The 24,429-nt window shown below is 50.0% G+C and overlaps 7 protein-coding genes and 1 non-coding gene across 8 annotated transcripts; 4 read left to right on the top strand and 4 right to left on the bottom strand.

Annotated features, from left to right (window-relative positions):
* Window positions 1-1,101: 1,101 nt before the first annotated feature.
* Window positions 1,102-3,237, bottom strand: KY384_001709 (uncharacterized protein; the record flags this gene model as incomplete). The annotated part of the gene is made up of 2 exons (XM_044810237.1): window positions 1,102-2,989; window positions 3,101-3,237. The coding sequence occupies 2 exons, from the start codon at window positions 3,235-3,237 to the stop codon at window positions 1,102-1,104; spliced, it is 2,025 nt and encodes a 674-aa protein (XP_044673249.1).
* A 273-nt stretch (window positions 3,238-3,510) lies between these two features.
* Window positions 3,511-4,525, bottom strand: KY384_001708 (uncharacterized protein; the record flags this gene model as incomplete). Its single annotated transcript, XM_044810236.1, has 2 exons — window positions 3,511-4,221; window positions 4,274-4,525. 2 exons carry the CDS (start codon window positions 4,523-4,525, stop codon window positions 3,511-3,513), a joined length of 963 nt encoding a protein of 320 aa, XP_044673248.1.
* Window positions 4,526-6,387: 1,862 nt separating this feature from the next.
* On the bottom strand, window positions 6,388-6,767 carry KY384_001707 (uncharacterized protein; the record flags this gene model as incomplete). The annotated part of the gene is made up of 2 exons (XM_044810235.1): window positions 6,388-6,582; window positions 6,705-6,767. 2 exons carry the CDS (start codon window positions 6,765-6,767, stop codon window positions 6,388-6,390), a joined length of 258 nt encoding a protein of 85 aa, XP_044673247.1.
* An 895-nt stretch (window positions 6,768-7,662) lies between these two features.
* KY384_001706 (uncharacterized protein) lies at window positions 7,663-8,733 on the top strand (the record flags this gene model as incomplete). Its single annotated transcript, XM_044810234.1, is given in 2 exon segments — window positions 7,663-8,616; window positions 8,629-8,733. 2 exon segments carry the CDS (start codon window positions 7,663-7,665, stop codon window positions 8,731-8,733), a joined length of 1,059 nt encoding a protein of 352 aa, XP_044673246.1.
* An 831-nt stretch (window positions 8,734-9,564) lies between these two features.
* Window positions 9,565-11,615, top strand: KY384_001705 (uncharacterized protein; the record flags this gene model as incomplete). The annotated part of the gene is made up of 2 exons (XM_044810233.1): window positions 9,565-10,007; window positions 10,055-11,615. The coding sequence occupies 2 exons, from the start codon at window positions 9,565-9,567 to the stop codon at window positions 11,613-11,615; spliced, it is 2,004 nt and encodes a 667-aa protein (XP_044673245.1).
* Window positions 11,616-16,804: 5,189 nt separating this feature from the next.
* Window positions 16,805-16,901, top strand: KY384_001704. Its single transcript has one exon. It is a non-coding gene; the product is annotated as a tRNA-Leu (tRNA).
* Window positions 16,902-18,897: 1,996 nt separating this feature from the next.
* On the bottom strand, window positions 18,898-20,822 carry KY384_001703 (uncharacterized protein; the record flags this gene model as incomplete). The annotated part of the gene is made up of 3 exons (XM_044810232.1): window positions 18,898-20,215; window positions 20,266-20,542; window positions 20,588-20,822. The coding sequence occupies 3 exons, from the start codon at window positions 20,820-20,822 to the stop codon at window positions 18,898-18,900; spliced, it is 1,830 nt and encodes a 609-aa protein (XP_044673244.1).
* A 1,629-nt stretch (window positions 20,823-22,451) lies between these two features.
* KY384_001702 (uncharacterized protein) lies at window positions 22,452-24,276 on the top strand (the record flags this gene model as incomplete). The annotated part of the gene is made up of 2 exons (XM_044810231.1): window positions 22,452-23,412; window positions 23,465-24,276. The coding sequence occupies 2 exons, from the start codon at window positions 22,452-22,454 to the stop codon at window positions 24,274-24,276; spliced, it is 1,773 nt and encodes a 590-aa protein (XP_044673243.1).
* Window positions 24,277-24,429: the final 153 nt, after the last annotated feature.

Here is a 24,429-nt window from a genome sequence, read left to right as displayed (position 1 = left end):
GGTTCCTTAGTGGGAGGATTTGGCCTTTCGCGAGCGCAGAGTTCGGCCATCTGTGACCACGGCGCACCTCTTAGCACATTCTGTCCAATTGTACCTAGCCGATCACCTCTTTGGCAACAGTGTCAATCAAAAACTTACACCAGAGCGATGTGGTCACCAGCAAGCCCTAGTCAGATGACAACTTGAGAAGCTTCCCCATATATTTTGCCCATCAAATGGACTTGCTATGCTTCCTCCCCTTCAATCCCCTGATCAACGCAGAGCTGATCTACCCATAAAGCGACATCTTCATCTACACCTCGAATCTGCTCGAAGCCTACCATAGATTGTTACTAGCCAGCAGACCGCTGGATGAGGGTTCGTCCTCACAAAGGCATTTTCTGTTGATTGGCCCTTGTCCCCAGCAATAGGATAGGTACCGCGTACGATAAAACGGTAACGCGTCTACGTCCTGAGCTCATACTCTGATCCTGACTACCCTCTCCTCTGGACCCGCAAGTACGGTGGACACACGAACATAACTACCTACGAGCGGTATGTACCTCTAGTCTGGTAACGACTACCACCCCACCGCCCCATCACGACGAGATAGATCTGTATGAGGTGACCAATAACCATGGTTCTCCTTAATACTACGTCCGGCAATATCAACATCATGATTTCCGCCAGTCATGCAGTAGATCCCCTTTCCTTTTTGCCACACTCCACTCACTCACTCCAACACATCGTGATGCATTTGTCTAGTGTGTGACATCCCCCCCCCCACTCCACCAGCCCCGAAATTAGACCACAACCAACGGGCCCGAGGAAAAGGTCAACCACAGCCAGGGTCTTGAAGCTTTTGTAAGGACTCGGGGACGTCTACTCGATCTCGATGCAATGGAAAGCGCGTGATAAGAAATGAACTGGATTCTGCTTCCCACTCCCCGCAATAGTAGTGTATAGAATCTAGGCATGGGATATGAGATATGCAGCGTATGCGTATACAGCGACAATGTCCTCAAAGCCACTTAGAGCCCTGATCCTTTACCCATGTTGCCCTGTTGCCCTTCTAGCAAATACAGTCCCCCATTCCTACCTCTCTCAAACATCTCCGTCACGCTAGGTCGACAACAAAAACAACCTTCCCCCCTGCTCCCTCTGATAGCTCATATACGCCTCCAAAATCTCATCCTCATCGATCTCCCACGCGCTACCCAGCTGATTATACACCGTCCGCCCATCCGCCAGTCCCTCGATCCGCACTACTGTATACGCGCCCGTCAATTTCCTTGCCATGACTGCTCGCAGCACAGGGAGTGCGTATGGCGGGGTGATAGTGTCGAGCCACAGCTTCGTGATGTTCGGGTACTTCTGCAGCGAGGCGGGCGATGGCCGGATGTAGATACTTGTAGCGTCGGAGGGTTGGCGGTATGCGGTGGGGCGGGTTCCGAAACCCTGCGTGGAGGGGAGCGCGGCGGCTTCGAGGAGGGAGGGGTCGATTTGTAGATCGGCTTCCGGGAAGGTGAAAGATGCGTCGACGGTTGGTTGGCTTGGACGAGATGGGGGAGATTGATCTTTGTTGGGTGTTTGGGTAGGAAGAAATGTGAGATGTTGAGTCTGTGGTGTTGGGGCTGGGAAGGGAGTCTGCCCTGCTTCGCTTGGGCTCTCCATGGGTACCACTCTTGCTTCTGGCGCGTTGTTTGTCGGCGCCGATGCGAGCGAGGGGGAAGATTGAGGGGGAGGTGTTGCTGGCATCCAGGGAGGACGACCACTTGGGGTTCTATGCTCAGGCCCATGTGTTACTCCTTTTTCTTTCGGCTGCTTGAGTGGCCGCTCCTTCTTCTCCTTCTTGTCTTGCTTGCCTTTCTTGGGCTTAGGCTCTTTCTTTTTGCTTTCCTTCTGAGCTTTGTTAGGGTCTCGCTGAATTTGGTCGTCTCGGTTCCTCTTTTGTACGTCTCTTGCAATAGCCTCTAAAGCTTTGTGCTTCATATGCCAAACGTCGCTGTCATCGAGATTCTGAAATTCACGCTGTAAGCGAGGTGATTGTTGGATCCATTTCTCCTTCAGACTTTCCCAATGCTCCTTTGTGACGTCCAGCTTGATAGTGAAGAAGTCTTCTTTGAGAACGTCGAAGAAGATCTTGCGTATATCACGGGACTCGTCGGGTGTGAGACCGAGTAGATTCTTAGAGTCACCAAGGGACAGATACTTCCCTGTTGTACGTATCTTCTTGGTCACGTCCATACAAATCAGATCAAGAGCCATTGGCTCTCGGTTCGACTCGTATGATGCAGCCTCAGGTATTCTGAAAATATTTTGTAGATGAGGAACGCGACTGATCAATTCTTCCTTCACCCATGGCCAGAGCCCAGGCGCACAGGAAGACTTTCGATTGACCTCGTGTGCTTTGCAGATATCCTCAAACGTGCTTCGAATGTCTGTATACAGCTTCTTATCTAGCCCAAGGAGGGTTCGGCCTTCCTCCAGGGTGAGCTCGGAAGGAAAACGTGGCGGCAACCCGACGTCTGGAGGCAGACCAGCCCATCCTTTAGTACGGCGACGTCTCGTACGGTTTTGTAGACGCTCTGCACTCTCCGCCCACAGCTGAGCTTGCCTACTTTGCCGTTTGATTTGCACTTCCAGAGGTATGACACGCGGTTGTGGGGGTGGTTCTGCTTCAGTGAAATTCTCATCATCCAATCCAATATCCGCGTCTGCGTTTTCCTCTTCATCTGCCGCTCCATCTTCAGTCTGTCTCTTCCGCTTCAGAGATGGCTGGTCGCCATTCGGATCCCTCATCTTAAGTCCATCTTTCCTGCGTACTTTTGCGAGTTGCCTATCAGAAACATTGAAGCCTTCGGCATTAAGGATCTCGAGCATCTCTTTGTGACTGACATTCTGCTCCCATAGGTATTTGACGCGGTCGTGGATGTCTGGTAGGTCCACGTAGCGGGCGCGTTTGGGAGGGAAGCCCCATTCTTTGAAGCGGGCTTGGTAGGCTCGAATGCTGCGTAGAGCAAGTTTTGTCAGCGTATAGATTCATGCAGCTTGCCAGGGAAAGTGAGCGAGGGGTGATGTATGCGAGCAATAACCCTCCGTACTACGGGTGTCCACTTACCTGGCCGAAATGCCTTGTTCCTCATAACGATCTCTTACTTCGTCCAGAGTCTTATTTTGCGTGATGTACATCTCATACATCTCATCACGCTTATCATCGAAGAAATCGCGATTCTTCTTCGGCCTACCGCCCGGCATCTTGATGGCTGATACTGTGTAGGTGATGGATATAGCTGGAAGTGCTGTTGTGACTGACGTACACTAGTTTCTTGGCAGTCGCGTTCAAATATCTTTAAATGAAGGACGAGACTTAAAGAGCAGACATGATGTGTTTGATGAAAGACATTAGAATTATACCACACCGGTTGCTATGTACATGCTTCGCGTATATATATCATCACCTCATCGTGATCGTGATCGTGATCCCCGCCTCAGGCCAAGTAATGCTGCGCCTTTCTCCATGATTCCAGTCTAGGACAAAACAATCTCAGCAGGTCCAGCGAGTGCGCCAAACTGAGCCAATTGGTCCTCCGTGAGCGCAGCCTTGTCATCAAAAGTCGTCAGGATAGCAAAGGCAACACCTGCCGCGCCCTTAGGGACGGGGACTGTTGCGCAGCCAGTGCCACAGCTAGTGACCTTCTCATACGTCACGTTAGTAATACTGTTGATGATGCCGATATATAGAGGCGCGTTGGGGTCGACTGCAACGAAGAACTTGCTAGGGTCAAAGCTAAACTTGAGTGTTGTGCCTGCAGCGACAGGAGGCATCAGGTCGGGCTCTGGAGCCGGGCTTTCCAATGTGAGTTTTGGAAGGATAGGGAACGATAGCTGTTGTGGGCATTCGACGATGAACATCTGAGCAATGTTGTAGGCGAAGACTGCGGTCAAAGCTGTGTCGAATGCTGTTGGGAAGGGCGAGCCTTTGACTCCGGCGCGCAGGAAGGCGTCATGACGGGATTCGACCGTCAGAATGCTGGTAGCAGCTGTGAGGAGCGCATCGTTGTCTTGCAGAAGTTCCCCAGCACCGAGGAAAGCGCCAATGCCCGTTGAGGTGACCATGTTGGCAAGGTCGACGAAGGAGGTGGGTGAGTCGTATGGGAATGTGTATGTGCAGCTTGGGACTGGTGTCTTGCCAGCTTTTTCGAGGATGGCGGTGATTGTCTGGATATGGGTTCCTTCATGCTATGAAGAGGATCAGCGGTCCAGTCACTTGCGTTCTTCGGCAAGTACTCACCTGAGCAATCAAGGCAACATTATCACGGAAGCCTGGCGGGAAGCCTTCGGCTTCATATTGTTGCTCGTTGAAATTGTTGATGCCACCAGAGTACAAATTGAACTCGAGATGCTCGAGGTAAAGGGCGAGCTGGAGAACAGTCTCGTCATTCGCGCTGAGCACGGGTGGCAAAGACTGCCTCTTCTCTAAACCGGTGGGATGTGCGATCGCAAGGCCAGCGAAGGCAGCAATTAAGGCTTGTGCGAAATGCATACTTCACGCGTTGCTTGTTGCTCGATTGTTTGTTTTGGTGCTTGAACTCGGTGTTGGAGGTGAAGAACGCGAAAAGAGCAAGCTCTGGGGACTTTAAACGTCCCCAACGCGCCTTCCTGCATTGCTCCCACACTCGAGTTCGTCATGGGCCAGAACTGAAGGCCTTCGGAAAGAGAAGTTGCCATGCATCTCACGAGCTTTAGCTCTAATCAGGTTTAGGGTGATCGAATAACGCGGGAAGATGTAAAGACGTGCAGCAGTAGTGAGCCGAATGTGGTTTAGTTTCACCATCTTCTGCCAAATGCGGCCATGGCGTTGCAAAGCTTTGCGCACCCTTCTACTAGCGCACCTGTTGAGGTTTAGTAGAAAAGCCAAGAGATTCTGGTTGGCCAAAGAGCCCCTTAGCGTCCTCAAGCTCAGGCCCTAGAATGCGGGGTACCGGAAGCTGAGCTCCACGTCAGGCCAGACCTTTGAGTCTTGATGTCACTGCTGCACGCCTCCAGGCTATCGTACTGATTGGTGGCGAAGGTGAGATGATCATGACCTTCAACGATGTCGCTGCCACTTAGCCGGCCAAGGCCTGCGTCTGTTGCCGGAGATGCGCCTTCACTGTCCATCACGGCAGTTGTGCCTTAGTCGATATGTCTCGCCTGTCATATCAGATTGGTAGATGCGTTTGCGTATTGGAGCTGCCTGATTAGGCTTATCTACCGCAGTATGCAGTTCATGCCATCATGGTCGCCGTCGTCGGTGTCGCGTGCTCAGATTTGTTTTAAATGCCTGGAGACCCACGATACAGTTTACAAATATTGATCTCTCAAGATGCAGCTTCCGAGATTTGTTCTGCTCTTTTGGCTTGCGCTCCTCGCCTCCGCCGTCCCTGATCCCCAATCAGGTAGTACCGGCAGCGGCTCTGGTACTGATTCTAGCACCAATACAAATATGGGCACAGGAGCTGGCGGCGACTCCACTACGGGCGGAGACAGTGAGAGCCAGAACAGTGCAGCTCTGTCATCTTCCATATCGACAATGTCGATGATGCCTTCGTCAACGATGGCCTCTTCAATGATGGCCTCTTCATCCATGACGTCATCAAGTTCCGGTAGATCTCTCTCGAGAATTCAATGCTGAAGGCGCATGGACTGATGAATGATACTCTTTAGCATCTGCCCCTACCTCTACCACTGGCAGTGCAGCTACGAACAAAGGCATGGAAGGCCGAGGCCATCAATTGGTTCCAAGTTGGGCAACGATAGGGGCACTCGGCGGGCTCGTTGTTGGTGGTGCTGTCATTGTTTGATGGGTCGTCCGACTATTGTGAAGAGTACAACATCATATACTGCTTGAGAGAAGCTTCTTTGGTCGTCCGTACGGAGGGCGAGGGTGTAGATGCGGACCTCAATCTTCAATCACATCACTCTAGATTCGTGGCCTGGGTGATCGTCTGAGTCATCATTCTTCTTTGCCTTTAAGTACTCGTGAGGAATGCCATTCAGCTGCCACAAATATCTCTGTCATTGCTCGGCAGTATTGATATCAACACGCCCAGACAACGATCTTCGGAGATACAAAACGAATGATCTACCGGGCCAAGCCGGCCTTCAAATGTGCCATCCAACCTACGTGCCTCCTCCAACCAATCGCGACAATTCCCTTGCCCTCGTGCTACGCGCAGTTGCATACATTCCCCCTCGGCTTTCCTAACTCAATACCTCGCTACCCCGGATGCGCAGCTCATGCTGTCATCGTTGCGTCTCCTCAAACATGTCACACGAGTGGGTTGGCCATAAAGACCGTACTCTTCCTGGGTATGAAGTCAAACTCCGCCAACCTCCCCACCAGTATTCTCAATAGTCTCTTCATTAAGGAGCGCCCATCATGAATATCTTCAACTCCCTATTCCTCTTCTTCTGGCTCACACTCCTCGCCACCGCTATCCCACAGGACACATCCGGCACCTCCTCTTCGGGCACAGGCAGCGATTCCTCCGGCAGCGGTGCGGGCGCACAGGCAGGCAGTAACGATGGCGACTCGAGTTCCAGCTCCATGATGCCTGCCTCATCAATGTCCAGTATGAGCATGGACATGTCGTCGACGTCCGCGATGAGCAGTATGACAAGTGAGACGTCCGGTGAGTTCGCTTGATCTTTTTCCGTCCATACAAAAAGAGGGGTAGTACGTGGATGGTGGGATCGGAAGGAATAGAGATATTGATTGGTGGAGACAGAACAAACGCTGACATGGTGGTTCATCCAGTGGCCAGTCAATCCGTCGTGCCCACGCAAGGACCAGCTGCGGGGAGTGATACCGCTACTGGTGCAAACGCGTCTGATGGAAAAGCAGGGAGGTTTGAGGTCAGCTGGGCTTTGCTTGGTGCCGCCGGTATGGTTGTTGTGGGGGGCGCTTTGGTGGTTTGATCGATCGAGGGCGGACATAACTGGTGGATGCTGTGGAAGCCATGGTGTATAGGGTTGGTATGTTGTAGAAGTGAATGACGAGCAGATGTCATATACCTTTCGATCTCGTCGTCTGGTTGCCTTTTTCTTTCGCGGGTCTTTTGTGCACAAATTGATACAGCGTTCACACACACTGCCCGGCGCTCGGGAGAATATAAATCCGAGTGTAATTCCACCCGGTGGCAGCTTCAACGTAATCATTATTTCCAGCGTCCTGAGAACTCGGACAAAGATCGTTCATCTATCCATGTCCAAGGATCTGAAATTAGGGAAATTGATGCCATTGTTCCCGTGATGTTATCCGACCCGCACAATGTTCCTGGTGCTATCCTTACGACCGCCTTTCTAATTTCAATGGTTCCAACAAGGACGAGGAAGAATTACTGCAGAGAATTTTTGGCTTCGAGACGACATTTTTTGCGGCTTAGATGATTTCGAAACACTATGTTCTCCTATTTATACACTTCTTGCAAGAATCAATGTCGCAGCGGTCACTCGGTCTGCGCGATTCATAGTATTTTGGGTGTCTCTGAGTATGTTTTGCGCTTAGAATTGACGTTGATACGCCTCGCGAGCTAGGTACAAAACCATGCCAGGGCTCTTCGCTTGTTTGAATTTCGGCTTTTTACAAGAGGGTTGTTCTTGCACCTTCAAAATCATACCCTCTAGCAGTCGGGAGCCATGCTTGCTGTACTTCTCCTATGTCTACATCTCTTTGCTCTGGCGGCGAATACAGTGCCTGCTGCCTTTCTATCCGGTACTGCCACGACACCGCTCTCACCGGGCGCTACCGATACTCCGAATGTCAGTCTCAACAGCTCGTCGCCCCTAAGCGCCAATGTATCCTCAAACGACAATCTAGCTACTAAGCTAGGCGATATTGGAATGCTTTGCAGCAAACCCAATCCAGCTCGTGTCCTTAATCATCGCGACTTCTACCTCAACTCCATGAGTATAATTCATCAGCTCGCGCTCAAAGACTCAGGCGGACCGGGCAATCGCCCCACGGAGCCTGCAAGAGTCATAAGTTTGGTTGGTGCGGACCACGTCGTGATTCGGATTGGTGGGGGACCAGAAGGCACACAGCGGCTTAGGCGCGACCATTACCTGAAAATTACCTCCGAGATGATGGATACGGAGAGTCGGGTGTACGGGATGTCGGAGGTTTACTGCACCATGCGAGACCAGGTCTTTGGGTCCATCATTGCGAGATACGAAGTCACACCCAGAGATCCAACAGAGGCCCTGCCTTCATTTGATGCGAACGTCGAGTATGTGACTGAAAATCCCTTCACCATCACCACTGAAGCCGATGGAGCGACTGACGGGAACGTGCTTCCTAACCCATTCGTGATCTCAAACTGGGCAGATGACTCGGAGATCGGACCTGCAGCTTTCTACGTGCCTATTGCAGCAGCTATGTTCACGCTTTCGATGCAACCTAAAAGTATGGTGGAAGCAGAGTGTTCCCTGACTCTGGCACAGTATCCGACAAATGGCGAAATAAGAAGTGTGAGAGCGCCGTATGGGCCCACCAGACGAGCGATGGATGTGAGGGAAATGATTGAGGCACTGTTCTATCTGGTGCATCAGGCTGTCAATAGGGTTGACACACAGGGGAAAAAATATGTGTGTGTGAGCAGCCAGATTGTTGAGTCGACGTCGCAGGGAAAAAAGATAGGAGCGCTGACAATTCAGAAACGGAGGGTTGGCGGACAAGTCTTGAATGCAGGCGAGGTAGATGTGTCATAATGGAGCTCTATGGGAGCAAACAAAGTGTGTGAAGGTCTTACACAGAGATTGAGCCGCCCTGAAGGCTTAGCGAGGGTTTTGGGACGGTCTTACTTGAGAGATGGGAGAGCGTGGAACCTGGAATGGTATGGCACCTTTCCATTGTCGAGCTAAGAGGCTGACGAGCCTCAGAAAGTATTCCCATTCGATGACGGTGCTCGAATATGCCTAGGCCGTAAATATATGCAGGTAGGCTGACGCAGTCTTGAACTCTTTGCGCTCATTGAAGCCAGCTATACTAGCACCAGACTCAAACAGAGGCTCGAGAAGATGGAAAGTCGTGATCCGCAACCTTGGCGAGAACGATTGACGCTTACGTACTTGGTTCTCGGGGGCGTGGAGATCGCTTTGACGCCCTATGGGTGGAGTTTCCAATAAGCTTCTGGCCTCATTTTGCAGGAATGCCTGGGCGAAAAAGTCGTTTCCAATTGTTGTCAGACCGGACCATGACTGTGGGGTCCACCGTTACCATTAAGACGTCCGGGTGTCGCAGCCGTCGGTCAGCTGCAGATATTGGGCAGATTATTGGTCTGCCTTATCTCACGACGACAATTGAGCTTTGCTCTAATGCACCGACAATGCGGACAGTATTACTTTTCGTCTCCAGGCTGCCACCTGTCCCAGAAATGCTGACTCTAGGCTGTTCGGATTTAATAGACTAGCGGGGGCAACGACCTCTCAGAACGCGAGTCCTGTCAATTTGATTCTTTTTCATCTCAGTGTAATCGACTCTATAGCCTCAGAAGGAAACCACACCTCCCATTTCTGCCTGAGCTCGGCGACATCGCATTCATGGACGGGGCTTCCGGCGCCTTCGCGGTGGTATCCGTGACCCTTCAATTAGCAGATACCGTTCAGAAGGCGGCGCAATTCTTGAAAAAGGTCAACAGCGCGTCTCATGATCTCTCTCGGCTCATAAATTCTACAATTCTACTATCTCAAATCTTAGTATATGCAGATGAAATCGTCACGAGGCAGAAAGCAATCTCGCCTTCCTCAGGTGCAATTCCAGCCATCGAGAATGCTGTGGAAGATTGCGAAAGGCATGTTGGGGAGCTCAATAGTATTTTGAAGCGTTTTGAGAATCTTCAACGCCAAAGAAACGGTATGCGAAGAAAAATGAGCCGGGTACAATTCGTCATCAAAGAAGAAGACATCGAAACCTGTCGAACTAGGGTTCAGGAAAGCTACAACCTTTTACAGAATGCGATCATAATCAATTCATCTCTTGTTCTGTGAGTACTAGAAGCTCACTAATGCTAAAATTCTAACATGCCCTCAGCCTATCAGACGTGCACATTACTCGTCCAATGAACACACTGACCCTCGCCATCAACGACGCTGAATACCAATCAATGAAACCCACTAAGGTTGAAATGCCTAGCCAAGACTCTTCTCTTTGCAACACCTCCCTAGATCACATAAGGACTCAAGGTATTTCAACCGAGCAAAGAAGTGTGAGGATATACGAAGGCATATTCGGATCAGTCGAGATTCGCAACAAGACTAAATCGCTGAAATCCTCGCCAGACGGGTGGGCTCACACTGTTTCGCAACAAAAGAGCTTTTATATCATGTGCTCATTTTTTAGAACTGCTCTCGACATACGCTTCAACAGCAGCTTTGGCTATATCTCGAGGAGCTTGAGATACATTCCTGTGCTCCCTTATGGTTCGCCAGTCTTTGACATGTGTAGGTCTGGTCAGCTTGAAAGATTACAAGCGGCTTTCACATGTCAACAGATATCGCCATTTGCAACTGATCAGTGGGGCAACACCCTCCTGCATTATGCAGCCCGTGGCTGCCAGACAAATGTTGGTGCGTTGCTAATCAGACTCGGCGTTGATCCAGAGCTTCAAAATCATTTCTCCCTGAAGGCTCTTGCATGGGCTACCGAAGTCAAATCAATTTATGAAAGGACTACAGACGTCTTCCCAATTTATGATATCAGTCGGGAACAGCGGCAGGCTAGCATGTTACGCCTTCTAGTGACAGCTCAGGGTGGAATTACATACGAAGACAGGCAGACATTCGAAAGCAAGTTTTGTGGCTCTCCGGAAGGGGCTGAAGTCTTCCATTCGAGTGAGATCATGTCCGAGCCACTCGATGAGTATGACTACTGGTGGTATCCGCCGCTAGTTTTTGCGGTCTTTCGCTATAGCAACGGTCAAAGAAAGTGGGCACCTTACATCAGTAAACTCCTCCGTCAAGGGGTCGATGTTCACGAGTTGGCTTCGAAATGGGATCGATATAACTATACGGCTCTCGATTGGCTATTCATTTTCGCTGAAAGTCCACTTGCCTCCTATGACACCGTCAGTGATTGGCTAAGGCTACCAGAAGAAGCAGGCTACGATAAATTAGCATACCTGCGCAAAGAATCGGATCTGCATGCTCCACAACAATACCAAACATTTGAAATGGCAGTTGAAGGTCATCAACGCGTGCTACTATTCCAGTTGGGCGAACTTTTAACCGTCACGTGGGATTGGTTGGTTGATCCAGAGCTTCCAGGTGGGCTTATCTGCTATGAGTTTAGACATGCAATTTTGCCACAAAGTACACTAATATATACCCTAACCTGGGAGGAGCAATGGCCATTCTTCTATCCTGAATGGTTAATGGGAGGTCAGATCTTCCCAGATCACTGTCGAACGCTCCTTACGAATTGTCGGGTTGCCTCGTGGCACAAGAAGTATGATGTTGCCATGCGACGTTCTGTCTACAAGGTCCAAAAAAAGCCGAGAAGCAAGAACGCATCCATGGCACCTATCAACGACGGCGTCGAATGCCTGGTACCTGGATTGCATGAACTTATTTTGCCGCATCAAACATCAGCATGATCAAAATATGGGGCGAAAGAAGGAAAAGTCCCATCACTTGACGAGAGACGCTTGATCCTCCAGAAGTCATTACTATCACCATTCAGGACCAGATCCTCCTTCGTGCCGCTAGGACCGCACGCGATGAACCATTGGCAATGTTGTCGACCTCTTTCCACACTCAGGTATATCGATCATATTGTATGTCAACCATCCGGATAGTTTGACTACTGTCTATAAGTTCAAATAAATAAGGAGCTAGTCGATGTCTACTCTTTCTTCATGACGCTCAATGATACCCCTCGTCCCTTGAACTCATCAGCTGAAAAGTACAGCATGAGTCACCTTTACACACTCATCTGCAAACGACTTCATCTCCTTCCACCCATCAGGATCCGTCCCTTTGCCTCCGGATCCCATACCACATATCTCCCCCCCTTTCCCTTTCCCTTTCCCTTTCCCTTCCCCTTCCCCTCCCCTTTCCCTCCATTCTGCTCTGAATACTTAGGCACATACCCCCTCCCCACTCTCTCCCTCGGTGACTCCACCAAGTCTGGGGGCGCATGAAGGCGTTGCTGTTGCCGGCTCCAGCGTTCGAATTTCCACGATGTGTGAATCTGGAAAGCAACCAGAGAGACCATGAATACGCGGCCACAGCCGCGTATGTTGTCGGCGTGTTGACGATGGAAGCTGCGGAGGAGATTGAGCATGGTGATGAAGGTGGTGTGGTGATGGGGTGGTATGTAGAGTCAAAGATGTGGAAGTCGAGGGTGATGGAGATCGCGGAGGTGGTGCTTGATGAGGAGGAAGTTGGTGGCTGCGTTGACGATTCGCGGCTTCTATGGGATATGCAAAGTTTTAGGAACTAGGAAACGATGGAACTTTTCAATCGCTCTTTATGTGTTCGGTAAAAAGGGTTTGGTGGCTGCGGCGGAAACTTAAAGCTTGCTTGTGCAATTCCCATGGTGTGAGCTCGCGTCCACTACGAAAGTTTTCATCTTCTACCGCGAAGGAAAATTTTTTATGCATCTCACGCTGCAATATAAAAGCGGATCTTAAAATAAATATATCGAACTTCAATTTCACTAGCCCCTTCATTCTCCATTTGCGTAGTTCTATATATCAACAGACCTCACCCCCTGACACCTCTTAATGATTCGAGATTTAACATCCCCTCCGCGTTATAAATCCTTCTCTTTAGCTCTTTTTACACGATCTGGATTCAAATTTTTTTAGAACGCCTCTCCTGCTCTGTTTGGTTCCTGGGTAAGCCACTCGAAGCCTCGGTAGTGGATTGAATGTCTTCTACAGAACCAAGGCTTCTGGTGCGATCATATGAGATGTGAGATCCTCTTCTTTTCAAACAACAACTCCGGCCCCCTTCCTTGCCCTTCGCTCAAGCACATCAGCCTCTCCCCACACCATCTGCATTTTCATATCCTCTCTACCTCGCATTCACTACTTCGCAGGCCTTATTCGGGAGCGATAGGTCGTGACTGAGAATCAAATCGTTTTTGAAGCAACATATTTTCGTCTGACTCATACTCTGCACGTCTTTTATAGATATTCCAGACCAGGTATACTTTAATTGCGACAAAGTAGAATAGGGCTAGTAGGCAATAGGCGAGACGTTTACGCCTCTTGCAATAGCTGGTTGTGCGGAAGAAACGGGGCATGCTGGTGATGATGTTGCGAAGTGGAGAGCAAAATGTAGTTTATTATTTCTTTGGTGGTGGTAGAATGTTTAAGACTGTAGGTTGTGTAAGTCGTAATGCAGATTTGTTTTCTACAGTAGTATGTCGCTGGAAAAGAAAAGAAACATTTGTGAATGAGGCGTTAATAAAGTTCAGTGGAGAATGATGGGGTGACTTGTATGTAGAAGACAGATGTATATTTGGTACAATCATCTGCCAGACATCAAAAGGGCATTTATTTATTAAAGAGGCGCCTTAAAGGCCTGCAGAAAGAGACATTGTGGATGTATCGGGAACTTACGACTTTTTGAGAGTTTCGCTTAGGATGCCACAATTTATCACAAGACACAAAAAAGTCTATTTAAACAGACATATCTATGTTGAGGATCTGCTCCTTACTTCACGCGTCACCTTTCCTACGCCACTCTGCCCGTCATTCCTCCTCTTCGTAACATCGCGGAATGTACCCAGCTCCTCTGAACCAGAGCGCCCGTCCTGATCGCCAGCACGTTCCCTAGCCCAATCCAATGATGGCGGTAGCTGTGGCCTACTTCCCTTCAAGATAGTGTAGATGTACAACCCAGCGAGAGGATTTCCGATTACTCGATAGGTGGCGAGAGGCCATCGTTTGTGGCTGTGGACCAGTAGACGCAGAGTGCTGACCATGGCGAGTATGATAGGAGGAGAGGTCGGGCGTGAGATCTGATTCTTGAGTTGGATTGGGGCTAGATGGGAGAATGGAGTCGTATGAAGTGATGGGGTTGTATGGAGTATTGAGATTGATTTGGAGATGAGCGAGAGTCTCAATCAAACTAAAGGACGAGGATTTCAGAGGGTCTGTGAAGAAATAAACTCAATGGCGTCTCTCCTATCGTTTGGCGTGATGTCTATCTCCTCAAACCATAAACCACCAACCGGGAAGTGGTGCCACAAGCACCCAAAGCTGGCTTGCTAGAACTAAACGCTGGTATCAGAGGGTCGTACCTGTCCTTTGTAAGAGAGCAGCCACAACCTCCGTCACTATGAGGTAAGGTTTTGAAAAGAAGAGAAGGTGGCTGAACCAGAAAGTCACACATTCCATACGCGAGAGTTCTCTGGATTGTGTACAGAAATGCTCATTATCTAGAAGAGCCATTCAACAGAAGCCGTTATTTAATAAAACCCGATAATCTTTGCATACTCGCTTACAAACGACTTTATCCTATTGCACATATCATAATCTGACCCTTTGCTTCTAGTATAATTCCGATCTACTTCTAGATTGCATACTATATATCTCCTACGCTTCTCCTTTCTCTTTGCCTTCGGTCTGCTCTGAATACTGAAGCATATATCCACAACCCAACCTCTCCCGAGGCGAATCTATCAGCTCTGGAGGCGACTCCAGGCGTTGCTGTCGCCGGTGCTGCTTCCATATACCGTTGATATGGTAAGAAAGTAGAGCAATGGTGACTAATCGGCTACAGCCGCGTATATTGTCGACATATTGACGGTGATTCCAGGTGAATCTACGGAGGATTTTGAACATGATGGTGAGGACGATAAGGCTTGGGGGAGATGCGTGGAGTGTTGGATATGGTAGGTTTACCTAATATAGAGGATTATGGGTCGTTCAGATCGCTTTGACGAAGTTCTGTACGCGAGATGCAGTGGTGTCTGAACTCAAGGAAATGATGGTGATCACGAGCGCTTTTGAGTTATTTCTCCAGTAGAGAGGGTTTGGTGGCTGCGTTCGAAACTTACGGCTGCCTTTACAGTCTTCAATGTTCAAGCCTATGACCAAATTAGACAGTCAACCAAATCCTACCAAAACTTTGCGCTGATCGTTGCACACAATCTCAGTAGCTAACAATTTTTCACCAATTACCACGGACTCTACTTTCTCTCTAGCGCCTCTTTTGTGTCATTCACATCCGCATTCCTGAGCACATATCCACTGCTTAATCGCTCCTGGGGCGAATCCATCTGGGAGGCGATTTAAAGCGAGACTGCCGCCGATGCACTCTCCATGAATTCCAGATCTGGAGAGCAAGGGTCAGGGACCTCTACACCCCTCCTCTTCCCCTCCGGATAAGCCATAACGTATCAAGTCTGACGGATACCGCTGGTGTCCAGCCTCTCATTACACGGATTCTGATCTGCCTGCCGTTGTGTGTATTGTTGCTGCAGCTTATTGTGCCACCTCTTGTACGGTCTTGGGGCCAACAGGAGGATCGCAAAGGTGTTGAGTACGACCGACTCGAGAACGTAACCATTACATCGCCATGCCCAATTTAGTTTGCGCAGAAAACCGACCATGTTGTGTCGAATTATTAGATGATAAGTGAATTGCGAGAACCTGACTGGATATTTGAAACGCGGAAGTTTGAATTTTCAGGACGAAGATTTAGCTCAAGTTATTGAGGATTATGGAAACGATAGATCCAATATTTAGATGTCTTATATGTTCATGGAGCGACTGAAAGAGCGGAAGTACGAAGAAAAGTCGGGTGGCGCTCGGTACCTCAACGCCTCAGATATCTTGCAAAACTTTAAGGAGGTTTTCATGAAGTTTTGACAGGTGGCTGGTGTGGGAACCTACACCTTCTGCGGATGAATTAATGACCGCAAGCAAATGAGCAGAATATAGTCAACCCTGTGATCGACTCAGCCATTTCTCGGCCTATACCAAGACTGCCGCAAGCCCGGATAAGAATATTTACAAAACACAAGTCTTCCTCTTTGCGAAGATGAAGATCTTTCGAAGAATCAGTTTGCAACGAATGATTTGATCAACCCACATCTTTCCCGCTCGTTGTTCTCCATCGTCTCTTTTTTTCGGCGGTAGATCGCGGTCTGAGACTTCCATCGGAAGGTAAGGCGGCATCAATTACCCAATTTAGAGAGGTGAAAGCACTAGATACCTTAGACTTGAGAGACAAGACCATGCGTAGATTCTCTGTTGAGTAGCGCAAGATGTCTTCCTCGATTGGTATTGACAGCTCGCACGTCCAGTCTATCTCCATCGCTGGGCCATCTGATTGCTTAGAAGATTGTACCCCATTTTATTCATGAAGACATTCATTGCCTCAGAGCTGTGCAGATTACTCCTCTTGACTAAATATTTCGAGTACTGCGCATGATCCTAACCACTTGCGGAAAGTATTAGATACGTCCCTCTTCGAGGACCTGACCACTTCCGCAGGTACATCTCGGATCCAAATTAGTGGTTCGAATATAAGAAAGATGAATAGACTAATTGCATTGAATTTGGATAAATATTTATTGCGAGATTCGTTTTGATATATCTAAGGGAGATGCAAGGACTGAGTTTTCTTCGCCATAGAGAATGATTACCTTCGGAAAGGACGGCTGCTGATTGGAGCCTACAAGTAGGACTTGGATCGTCGTCGCGTGCCAAAGTTAGCTGTCGCGGTCATAGGGCAATTGAACCTTTTTATAATGAGGATATATATATTGTACTAACAAAATCTTCGCTTGATTGGTCGTCAGAAAAATCGACTTCCACTTTTCAAAGGTAGCGTGGCCGAGTGGTTATGGCGCTAGTTTCAGGCTTCATTATTCAAGACTTTACTAGTTCGAAAGAGCGTGGGTTCGAGTCCCACCGCTATCAACATCTTTTTGCAATCAGCATACGTCCTCAGATTTGGAGAGAATCTTTTTGAAGAGAGAGAGGAGCCAGGTCCGGAAAGAGAGAGCGAGGACGTGACTCTTACCTCTAGACGGATGCTACCAGCGAAAACGAACTCCACGTCAGAAGCACCAAACAAATGGTGCAGGCTTTGGTGCAAAAAATGGGAGATTTTAGAATGCGTATGTAGAGAGAATGGGATTCCCTTGTCATGTACGAGGAAAGGGTTGACTTCGTCACTTGACTCTCTCCTTTGGCCCTCTCAGTTGCCAATGAACAAAGCTTAAAGTCATGCACACTCTATTGAAGTGGATACTCGGTCGGCAAAGATCGGATCAAGCCACGTACATAATTTTCATATGTCAGGAAGAGAACGAGCTGATTGGCTTCGGTGAAGGCTACACTTTAAGTACCTGAATTCTGTCTTACATAGCTATCTATTCTCTATGAGTATTGCTCATCGCTGCCATAATTTCAATGGAAGGTCTTGACCGTTGAAATCGAGGAAAAATTTTGAGGCTCTAGGATGCTGCGAGATTTCTGATCTTCACGACGTTCGATCTGCATGTCCAAGATGTTACCTTATCCGTCGGAGCTCATCTGATACGTTTTGGAGAAGACACTGGAAATTGGAAGAGATTGAGGGGTCGCGAGCTAGACGTCGACCCGGATTTGGCTTAATTAAAGGGGTTTTCGTCAAGAAAAGGGCAGACTTTGCCTGTGACATGTGCTCTGATATTTAACGCATCATGAAAGCTGAGCATGTAGGAGGCGCACTTGATGAGGATGAGTGTCGTTCTGTGTCGGCGATTTGTCCATGGATCCAGTATTCGAGTCAATCCGTCAGGAACTACCTAAGATAGCGTCACTACCTTACATGATCACGTTCTCCTAACGTCCTCTGTGTCCAACATATACCTAGAGACAACAATTATTACACATCTATGTATTCATACCGACCGTACACCTCTGGCTCCTCTTCAGCAAGTCGGCCTCTGACTGCTTGACAATACAACCACTTAGGCAAAGCAGTATGACCTCAAAAAAAAGATAGTAGCACAGGGAAAGCACAAATCGACATCCCACCCTCCAACCTTCCCAATTCGAAATCCTCCGACCACTCAACACATCATCCGGCCGGCATTCAACCTCCTCAAAATGACCCATACCTCAACCCTGGCTTTCATTCTCCAAAGCCGATGCGACTAACACCTCCAATTCCAATAGCACCTTAACCGCGACCCTTAGACAAGGACTCAAGCTTCTACAGCCACCTCCCATCTGACTCTACACTGCGCCCCACGGGCTTTGGAAATGTAATCCATGATTTGATTGAATTCCAAACCTCATACCCCTAGCGTATCATGCCCGTGGCGAGCACATGACCGTCCCTCCAGCTGGGCTGGGCTGGTGGTTATTCTATTGGCCACTCAAATACCCGCCTGCGAACGTCCCTACAAAGCCTAGCAAGGCTTTCCCTGGAAACAAGACTTCGGTCGAGAAGGCGCTTTCAAGCCCCTGTGAGAATATAGACAGCACTGACGCCGGCCAAGGGGATATATCGTGGACGACACTATGATAGAAGCCGCTTTTCTTTGTCTCTATCTATATCACAAGGAAAGGTAGAAACGTTTCTTTTCGATTCAGCCACATCATTGGCTCAGTCCGGTAGAACACAAGCCCACGAAGACGGGATGTCAGAAGGGAAGATCAGATGAGATATTCTACCAGTTTTCACGCTATGAAAGTATAGAGAAGACATTTCACGTATAGAAACTTTTCCAGCGCGGGGGTGGCGCAATCTGCCATGCAAAGAAATTACATCTCCTCCATCATTGTCAATTGAAAGCATCTTCCAGTCCAAAAGGGCTCAGTCATAAATAGCCACAGCTTCTCCCTCCCCTCCACAACTTACCCAACCCACGCTCCAACAGCAAGCACGACCATCCAAAAGTCCTGCAAACCCAAGAAAACCCATCTACAGCAGCATGAAAAACGCCGAAACCACAGACATAGCCAACAGAGCGAGCCTCCCCTTACCCTGCATCTCCGCCGCAGCGTCAGAACTCTTCCCCGTCTCCTTCGCCCCCACCGCAGCCCCAAAAGTCTTCTTCTTCCCATCCCACTTCAAACACGCCGTGCCCAAAGTCTGCACCGCACTCGCGACCGTCGTCGTCGCGCCGACATCAAAGGTATGAACTTCAGCATCTAACTTCGCATCCACGAGCAAGCCCACATCGAAGTCTACCTTGGGCACGATATTCAAGAGCGTGAGGTCTTTTTCCGCGCTGGAAGCGTTGGGGGGATTGCAGTGTTCGTCGACGTGGCTGACGCGTGCCACTGTGGCGGAAAGCTGGGGGAGGTCGAGGAAGGCGCCTGCAGCGAGAGAGGCGGAGTCGTCGAAGACGGAGAAGGCGAGGAGGATTTGGGGGTTCAAGGCCGCGGAGACGGTGAGGTTTATGCTGTCGATGCCGGCTTGGAAGGGGAGGGCCGTGAAGGTCGTGTTTTGGAAGCCAGTGACGGTGGAGTTGGCGATGGGGTCGTTGATATCGATGTGGATGGTAGAATTATTTGGGATTGTGAGGTCGAAGCCGTATGTGAATTCTAGTGTTGTGGCTAGCTGCACGCCGAAGGTGATGTGCGGGCGGAGGATGGGTCCCACGGTGGCGATTTTGGGGATCGTCCAGCCGGGAATGCCGATGTCGGGGAAGGGCGCGATGTAGGTGACTAGGGAGGCGGAGGGCGTGACGTGTGTTTCGAGCTCGATGTGCGCCGTGAAGTCGTTGACGGCGAGCTCGATGTAGCCGTTGTCGAAGAAGTTGATGATGTCGGTGACCTCGGATTCGAAGATGGAGCCGATGCTGTCGTCGTCGTCGGATGTGCTTGGAGCGGCACCGTTGAGATAACCGTCTGAGAGGTTGATGCTGCCTTGGAGGGAGCAGTTCTTGCATTGGACGTTCAGGCCGGCGGGGAGGTCCGGGACGAGAAAGTTTGAGCCGGGGAATGTGGGAGGCAGGATAGTGGTGCCAAGCCAGGCTGTTGTGACGCTTGCGGCGGCAACGACGGTGGCTGTAGGCGAGGAGGTTGGTGGAGGGGGTATGGAGATGGCAGGGCCTACGATGACTGATGAAGTCGCCGTCTCTTGTCTCCTTCTGAGGTCATGATCGTGGCGCTTGAGTTGAGCGTTTTCTTTGTGGCTGCCAAATGCAAGATCGATCGAATGAAAGCATTGTTTCCATGAGGCGTGAATCACAGAAAGAACAAGCGAATGCTCTCTCTTTTCAACACTCGAGACACTTGGAAAGTTAGATATCTTGCCACTATTCCCAGATCAGGCGAGACTTACCGGTAAGGTTTACGTTCTCCGTCAGGATTGCAGCCAACATGAGAGGTGATGACTAGCATTTCAGGATGCTGCTGCATTTCTGCCCATGCAGCAGACAGCACAGCACTGTTATGGAAATCGAGCTCGACGATGGATTCGTGGCAGGCGATACTTTCGATAAAGCCTTCATGCTCTTCTAGTAACAAGGTCGGCAGGACTGATTTCAGTAAGACGTGGGCTGCAAAGGCCGGTGGAGAGCCAGGTACAGATCCGCCGGGATGAGAAGCCGAAGCATCATCTCCAAATAGTCAGTAGAGGCGAAAAGTATTCACTAGATGCGTACCGTCAATGAAAGGCAACACGTGCTCGTGCTTCAGGAAGTTGTTGATATCTAGCTGGCGACGCTCGAGACTACGCGCGGAGCGTGCAGCAACCATCTGCCGATGAGGGAGTCCATCGCCCTGATAGTTAGCTGGCGAGCGACGCTCAATGTTGGATGCGGCGGGGTTTGCTCCGACGAGGAAGCTCCGTGAAGCGAATACGGACAAAGCAAAGAGCGAGCCTGCTCTGAAATACATGTTGGCGCGATCAGGGCAGAAAGCTATCAAACAGGAAAGAGATGAATGGAGTCAATTGTAATATCAGATCACAAGACAGTGCAGAAAGTTTTCATCTTCGGAAAATCTTAAGATCGACCTTATAAATATCCCTCCACGTATCAGGCTGTCAGAGCCTCGTCTCGCGTTTTCCCCGCTTCATCGACGCCAGTGAGTCTCACGCTCTAGGACCGTGGGTTTCTATCGAAACGGGGTGCTTCCCCGACGCTACTACAGCACCGCCCACGTCGCTCAATTGGCTCGTATGCACGCATTGTGCGAGTTTCCGTCATCGCATATGCTAGCCTAGCGAAGCAAGTGGCACAATGCCCACGATCGATGAATTGAGGTCCAGAGCTGCAACTGAATTAGCATGGAAAAGACCGTAGTCCAGTAGCGTGAAACGCCGTCGTTGGAGTACCCCAGTAAAGTCCCTGTCGGTGAGGCTCTAGAGTAGGATTGCCAAACGTGTCGGCTGCGTTCCTGCACGAGAAGAAGGGATGCCCCTGGTCAAGAAGCTGATCATGCTTCTGTCCGGCAGTAGGCTGTAACCTTGTGTAAGAGAAAGGCGAATGTTATTGTTGATGACCCATGGCGTCGGGTCAAGCGACCAGTCGCGAACCAATGCGCGCCTGGCGCCCTCCACCACTGCACGTGAAGGCGGAGGGACTAGACAAGGCTCTGTGGGGTCCAACAGTTGTGCTGCAATATGATAAGCGGTCCGAGCTTCATCACTGCAGCTACTAAGCTCTTTCTCGCGGCAGGCTGTGCTGCAAGCGCCGACAATTTTGTACAGGCTAGGAATCCTACGCGGCACAGACCTGTGGCCTTCTCTGAGTGGCCAGCCTTATGTGAAAAACTCCCATGGTAAGATTCTTTTGCAATTTGCCTCTGTCAAAGAATGTAGCCGCTGTAGGATTGTGAACCCCGGCGCCTATCACGAATGATCTTAAAGATGGAGGGCGGGTGAGCACTCTGCCTAAGTCTGCATGGCGTCCGTACGCTAAGCAATACCTCTGCCTTTGGACGAAGCGCTGAACTCGTTCCCCGGCCATCTCTGTAGGACTAGACTGGACAACACCTCGCTCGAAATCGCCGACACCAAGGTTGTTCACCCTTAATCAGAATGTCAGTAACAAGCGAGGTATATGTTTTGATGCAAAAGACCGAGACGCTGCTATGTTGTTTCATTGCGAAACGGCTTCTTAGTGTTCCGTTCTAGGTCAATTTCGAAGGGCCTGGTACCCCAAGGTTTCAGGCGAACAAGCTAGAAAAGATGCCTCTTGGTAGTGAGGCAGGCCCAGAGAAGGCTGTTTTCGAGAGGGATGCCATCCCGCAATTCCGCTCCTAGCGGCATTGAGCTCCGGGGATATCGGCATCAAGCCCCAACTCAATTGCCTTGGGGCTCTTTACAACCACAGACTAATGACGTCGAGTATCTCAGAACCGCCTTATCTCCACGCCGTCATTACCGAGTCGCGGAATCGCATTCCTCAACGATGGCGTCAAGCTTTCGTTGGGGCGCCGATAGCGGCCTGAGTCATAGGTATTGCCTTCTCCCTTCAACGTCTTTCTTCAGCCCTTGTCAAACGCTTCGGCCGAGCAAATCCGATGCAGTCGTTCTTGCAGTACCGCCGTTTTGGAAGGCAAGTCGAAGCGCAGTATGAGCGCGATAAGGGTGAAGCGCATGCGCTGAAAGCGCGTGCGAAAGACGGTGGGAAAGAGCAGAGGCAGGGTGTTCGGGGTGCAACGAGCTCGTCAACGTCGTCTTCGTCCTCATCCTCCGAGTTCTCGAGCCCATCCCCAAGTCCGGCCGGGGTGAAAGAGACAGAGCATACTACACTCTCCGTCCAGTCGCATCCTCACACAAAAGATCCAGAGAAAGCTGAAAGGGCAGGAGTCCTTGATCCAGCGACGCAAGAGACCAAGGGGAAGGCGGATGATGACGATTTGGCTATGGACAAGGTGGACACCAAGAAGACAATTGGAACAGCTCTAGGCACGACCTTGACAGGTATTGAAGTCCGCAGTCGCACAACTAGAGAAGGAGGTGGAGAAGGCGTGCAGAAGGTGTTCGTAGTGGGATATGAAGGCGCTTCTGATCCCATGAATCCACACAATTGGAGTCGCGCCACCCGAATCGGTGCTACAGTCAATATCGCGAGTATTGGATGGATCGTCGGATTCGCCTCGTCCGTCGATAGTGCGGCGTTGATGCAGGCGTCGAAAACGTTCGGGGTCAGTGAGGTGGCAGAATCGCTTGCGACGGGCTTGTTTCTGGTCGGCTTTGGGGTGGGAAGTCTGTTTGCTGGACCGATCAGTGAGACGGTGGGAAGAAATCCGGTGTACATTGCTACTTTGGGGGCGTATATGCTTTTCATAATGGGAGCGGGTTTCGCAGGCGATGCGGGGAATTTTGGAGCGCAGCTGGCGACTCGTTTCTTGGCCGGATGCTTTGCAAGTACACCCTTGACTTGTGCAGGAGGGAGTATCAGCGACTTATGGAGTCCTTTGGAAAGAGTTTGGGCATTTCCAGTATTTGCTAATGCGGCCTTCATGGGACCAATATTTGGTAAGTAAGCCCCTGTGTAGGTGAGGTAAAGCTGACTCTCGTGGCGTCACAGGGCCTGTGATTGGCGGATTTGTGGGTGAATCAAAGCTCATAAGCTGGAGATGGACCGAGTGGATCACACTGATAATCTCTGGACTGGTTCTTGTGTTAGTTGTGCTCTTCCAGCCGGAGACGTATGCGCCAGTACTTTTGGCATGGAAGGCAAAGAAATTGAGACAATTGACCAGTGATGACCGATACCGCGCCGAAATCGAGATTAGGGATATTGCCTTCATCAAGAGGCTGGGACACGCATTGTACAGGCCATTCTTGTTGACCTTCAGTGAACCGATCGTTGTCATTGTCGCATTGTATCTGACTGTGATATACATCATTCTCTTCACATTTCTGGATGGATACGCATTCATCTTCACGGAGACATATGGTTTTAGCGAGGGGATCACTGGTCTTTCATTCATTGGAATCGGTATCGGTTTGTGTTTTGCTTCTTGTCTCGTCCCACTGATCAATCATTGGACCAAGAAGGAGTGGGCCAAGGTCAAAGACCAGGGAGGCAATCGTTTAGCGCCTGAAATCCGGCTCTGGTACATGATGTTCGGGTCTCCAGCTATCCCAATCAGTCTCTTCTGGATGGGCTGGACAGCCTATCCTTCGATATCGTACTGGTCACCACTGGCGGCCAGTGTGCTCTTTGGCTACGGCATTCTTTGTGTTTTCATCTCCTGCTACCAGTATATCATTGACAGCTATGAAGCGTATTCGGCCAGTGCGTTGGCGAGCGCCACATTGATCCGCTATGTTGCTGCGGGTGGTATGGTCGAAGTCGCGGTACGTATCCTGGAACATCGGTGTTCTCTTGACTGACAGCATGTAGATACCTTTCTACAAGAACCTGGGCGTTCACTGGACATTGACGATACTGGCTTGCCTGAGTGCACTACTGGTTCCCGTTCCATATTTGTTCTTTTATTTCGGTCCGAGGATCAGGAAGCGAAGTAAGTTTGCCATAGGATAGGC

Source organism: Bacidia gigantensis, assembly GCF_019456465.1.
Source record: "Bacidia gigantensis strain McMullin 20006 chromosome Unknown contig_132, whole genome shotgun sequence".
Lineage (NCBI taxonomy): Eukaryota > Fungi > Ascomycota > Lecanoromycetes > Lecanorales > Ramalinaceae > Bacidia > Bacidia gigantensis.
Note: the sequence above shows the minus strand (reverse complement) of the source record. Positions and strands in the feature narration are given on the sequence as shown.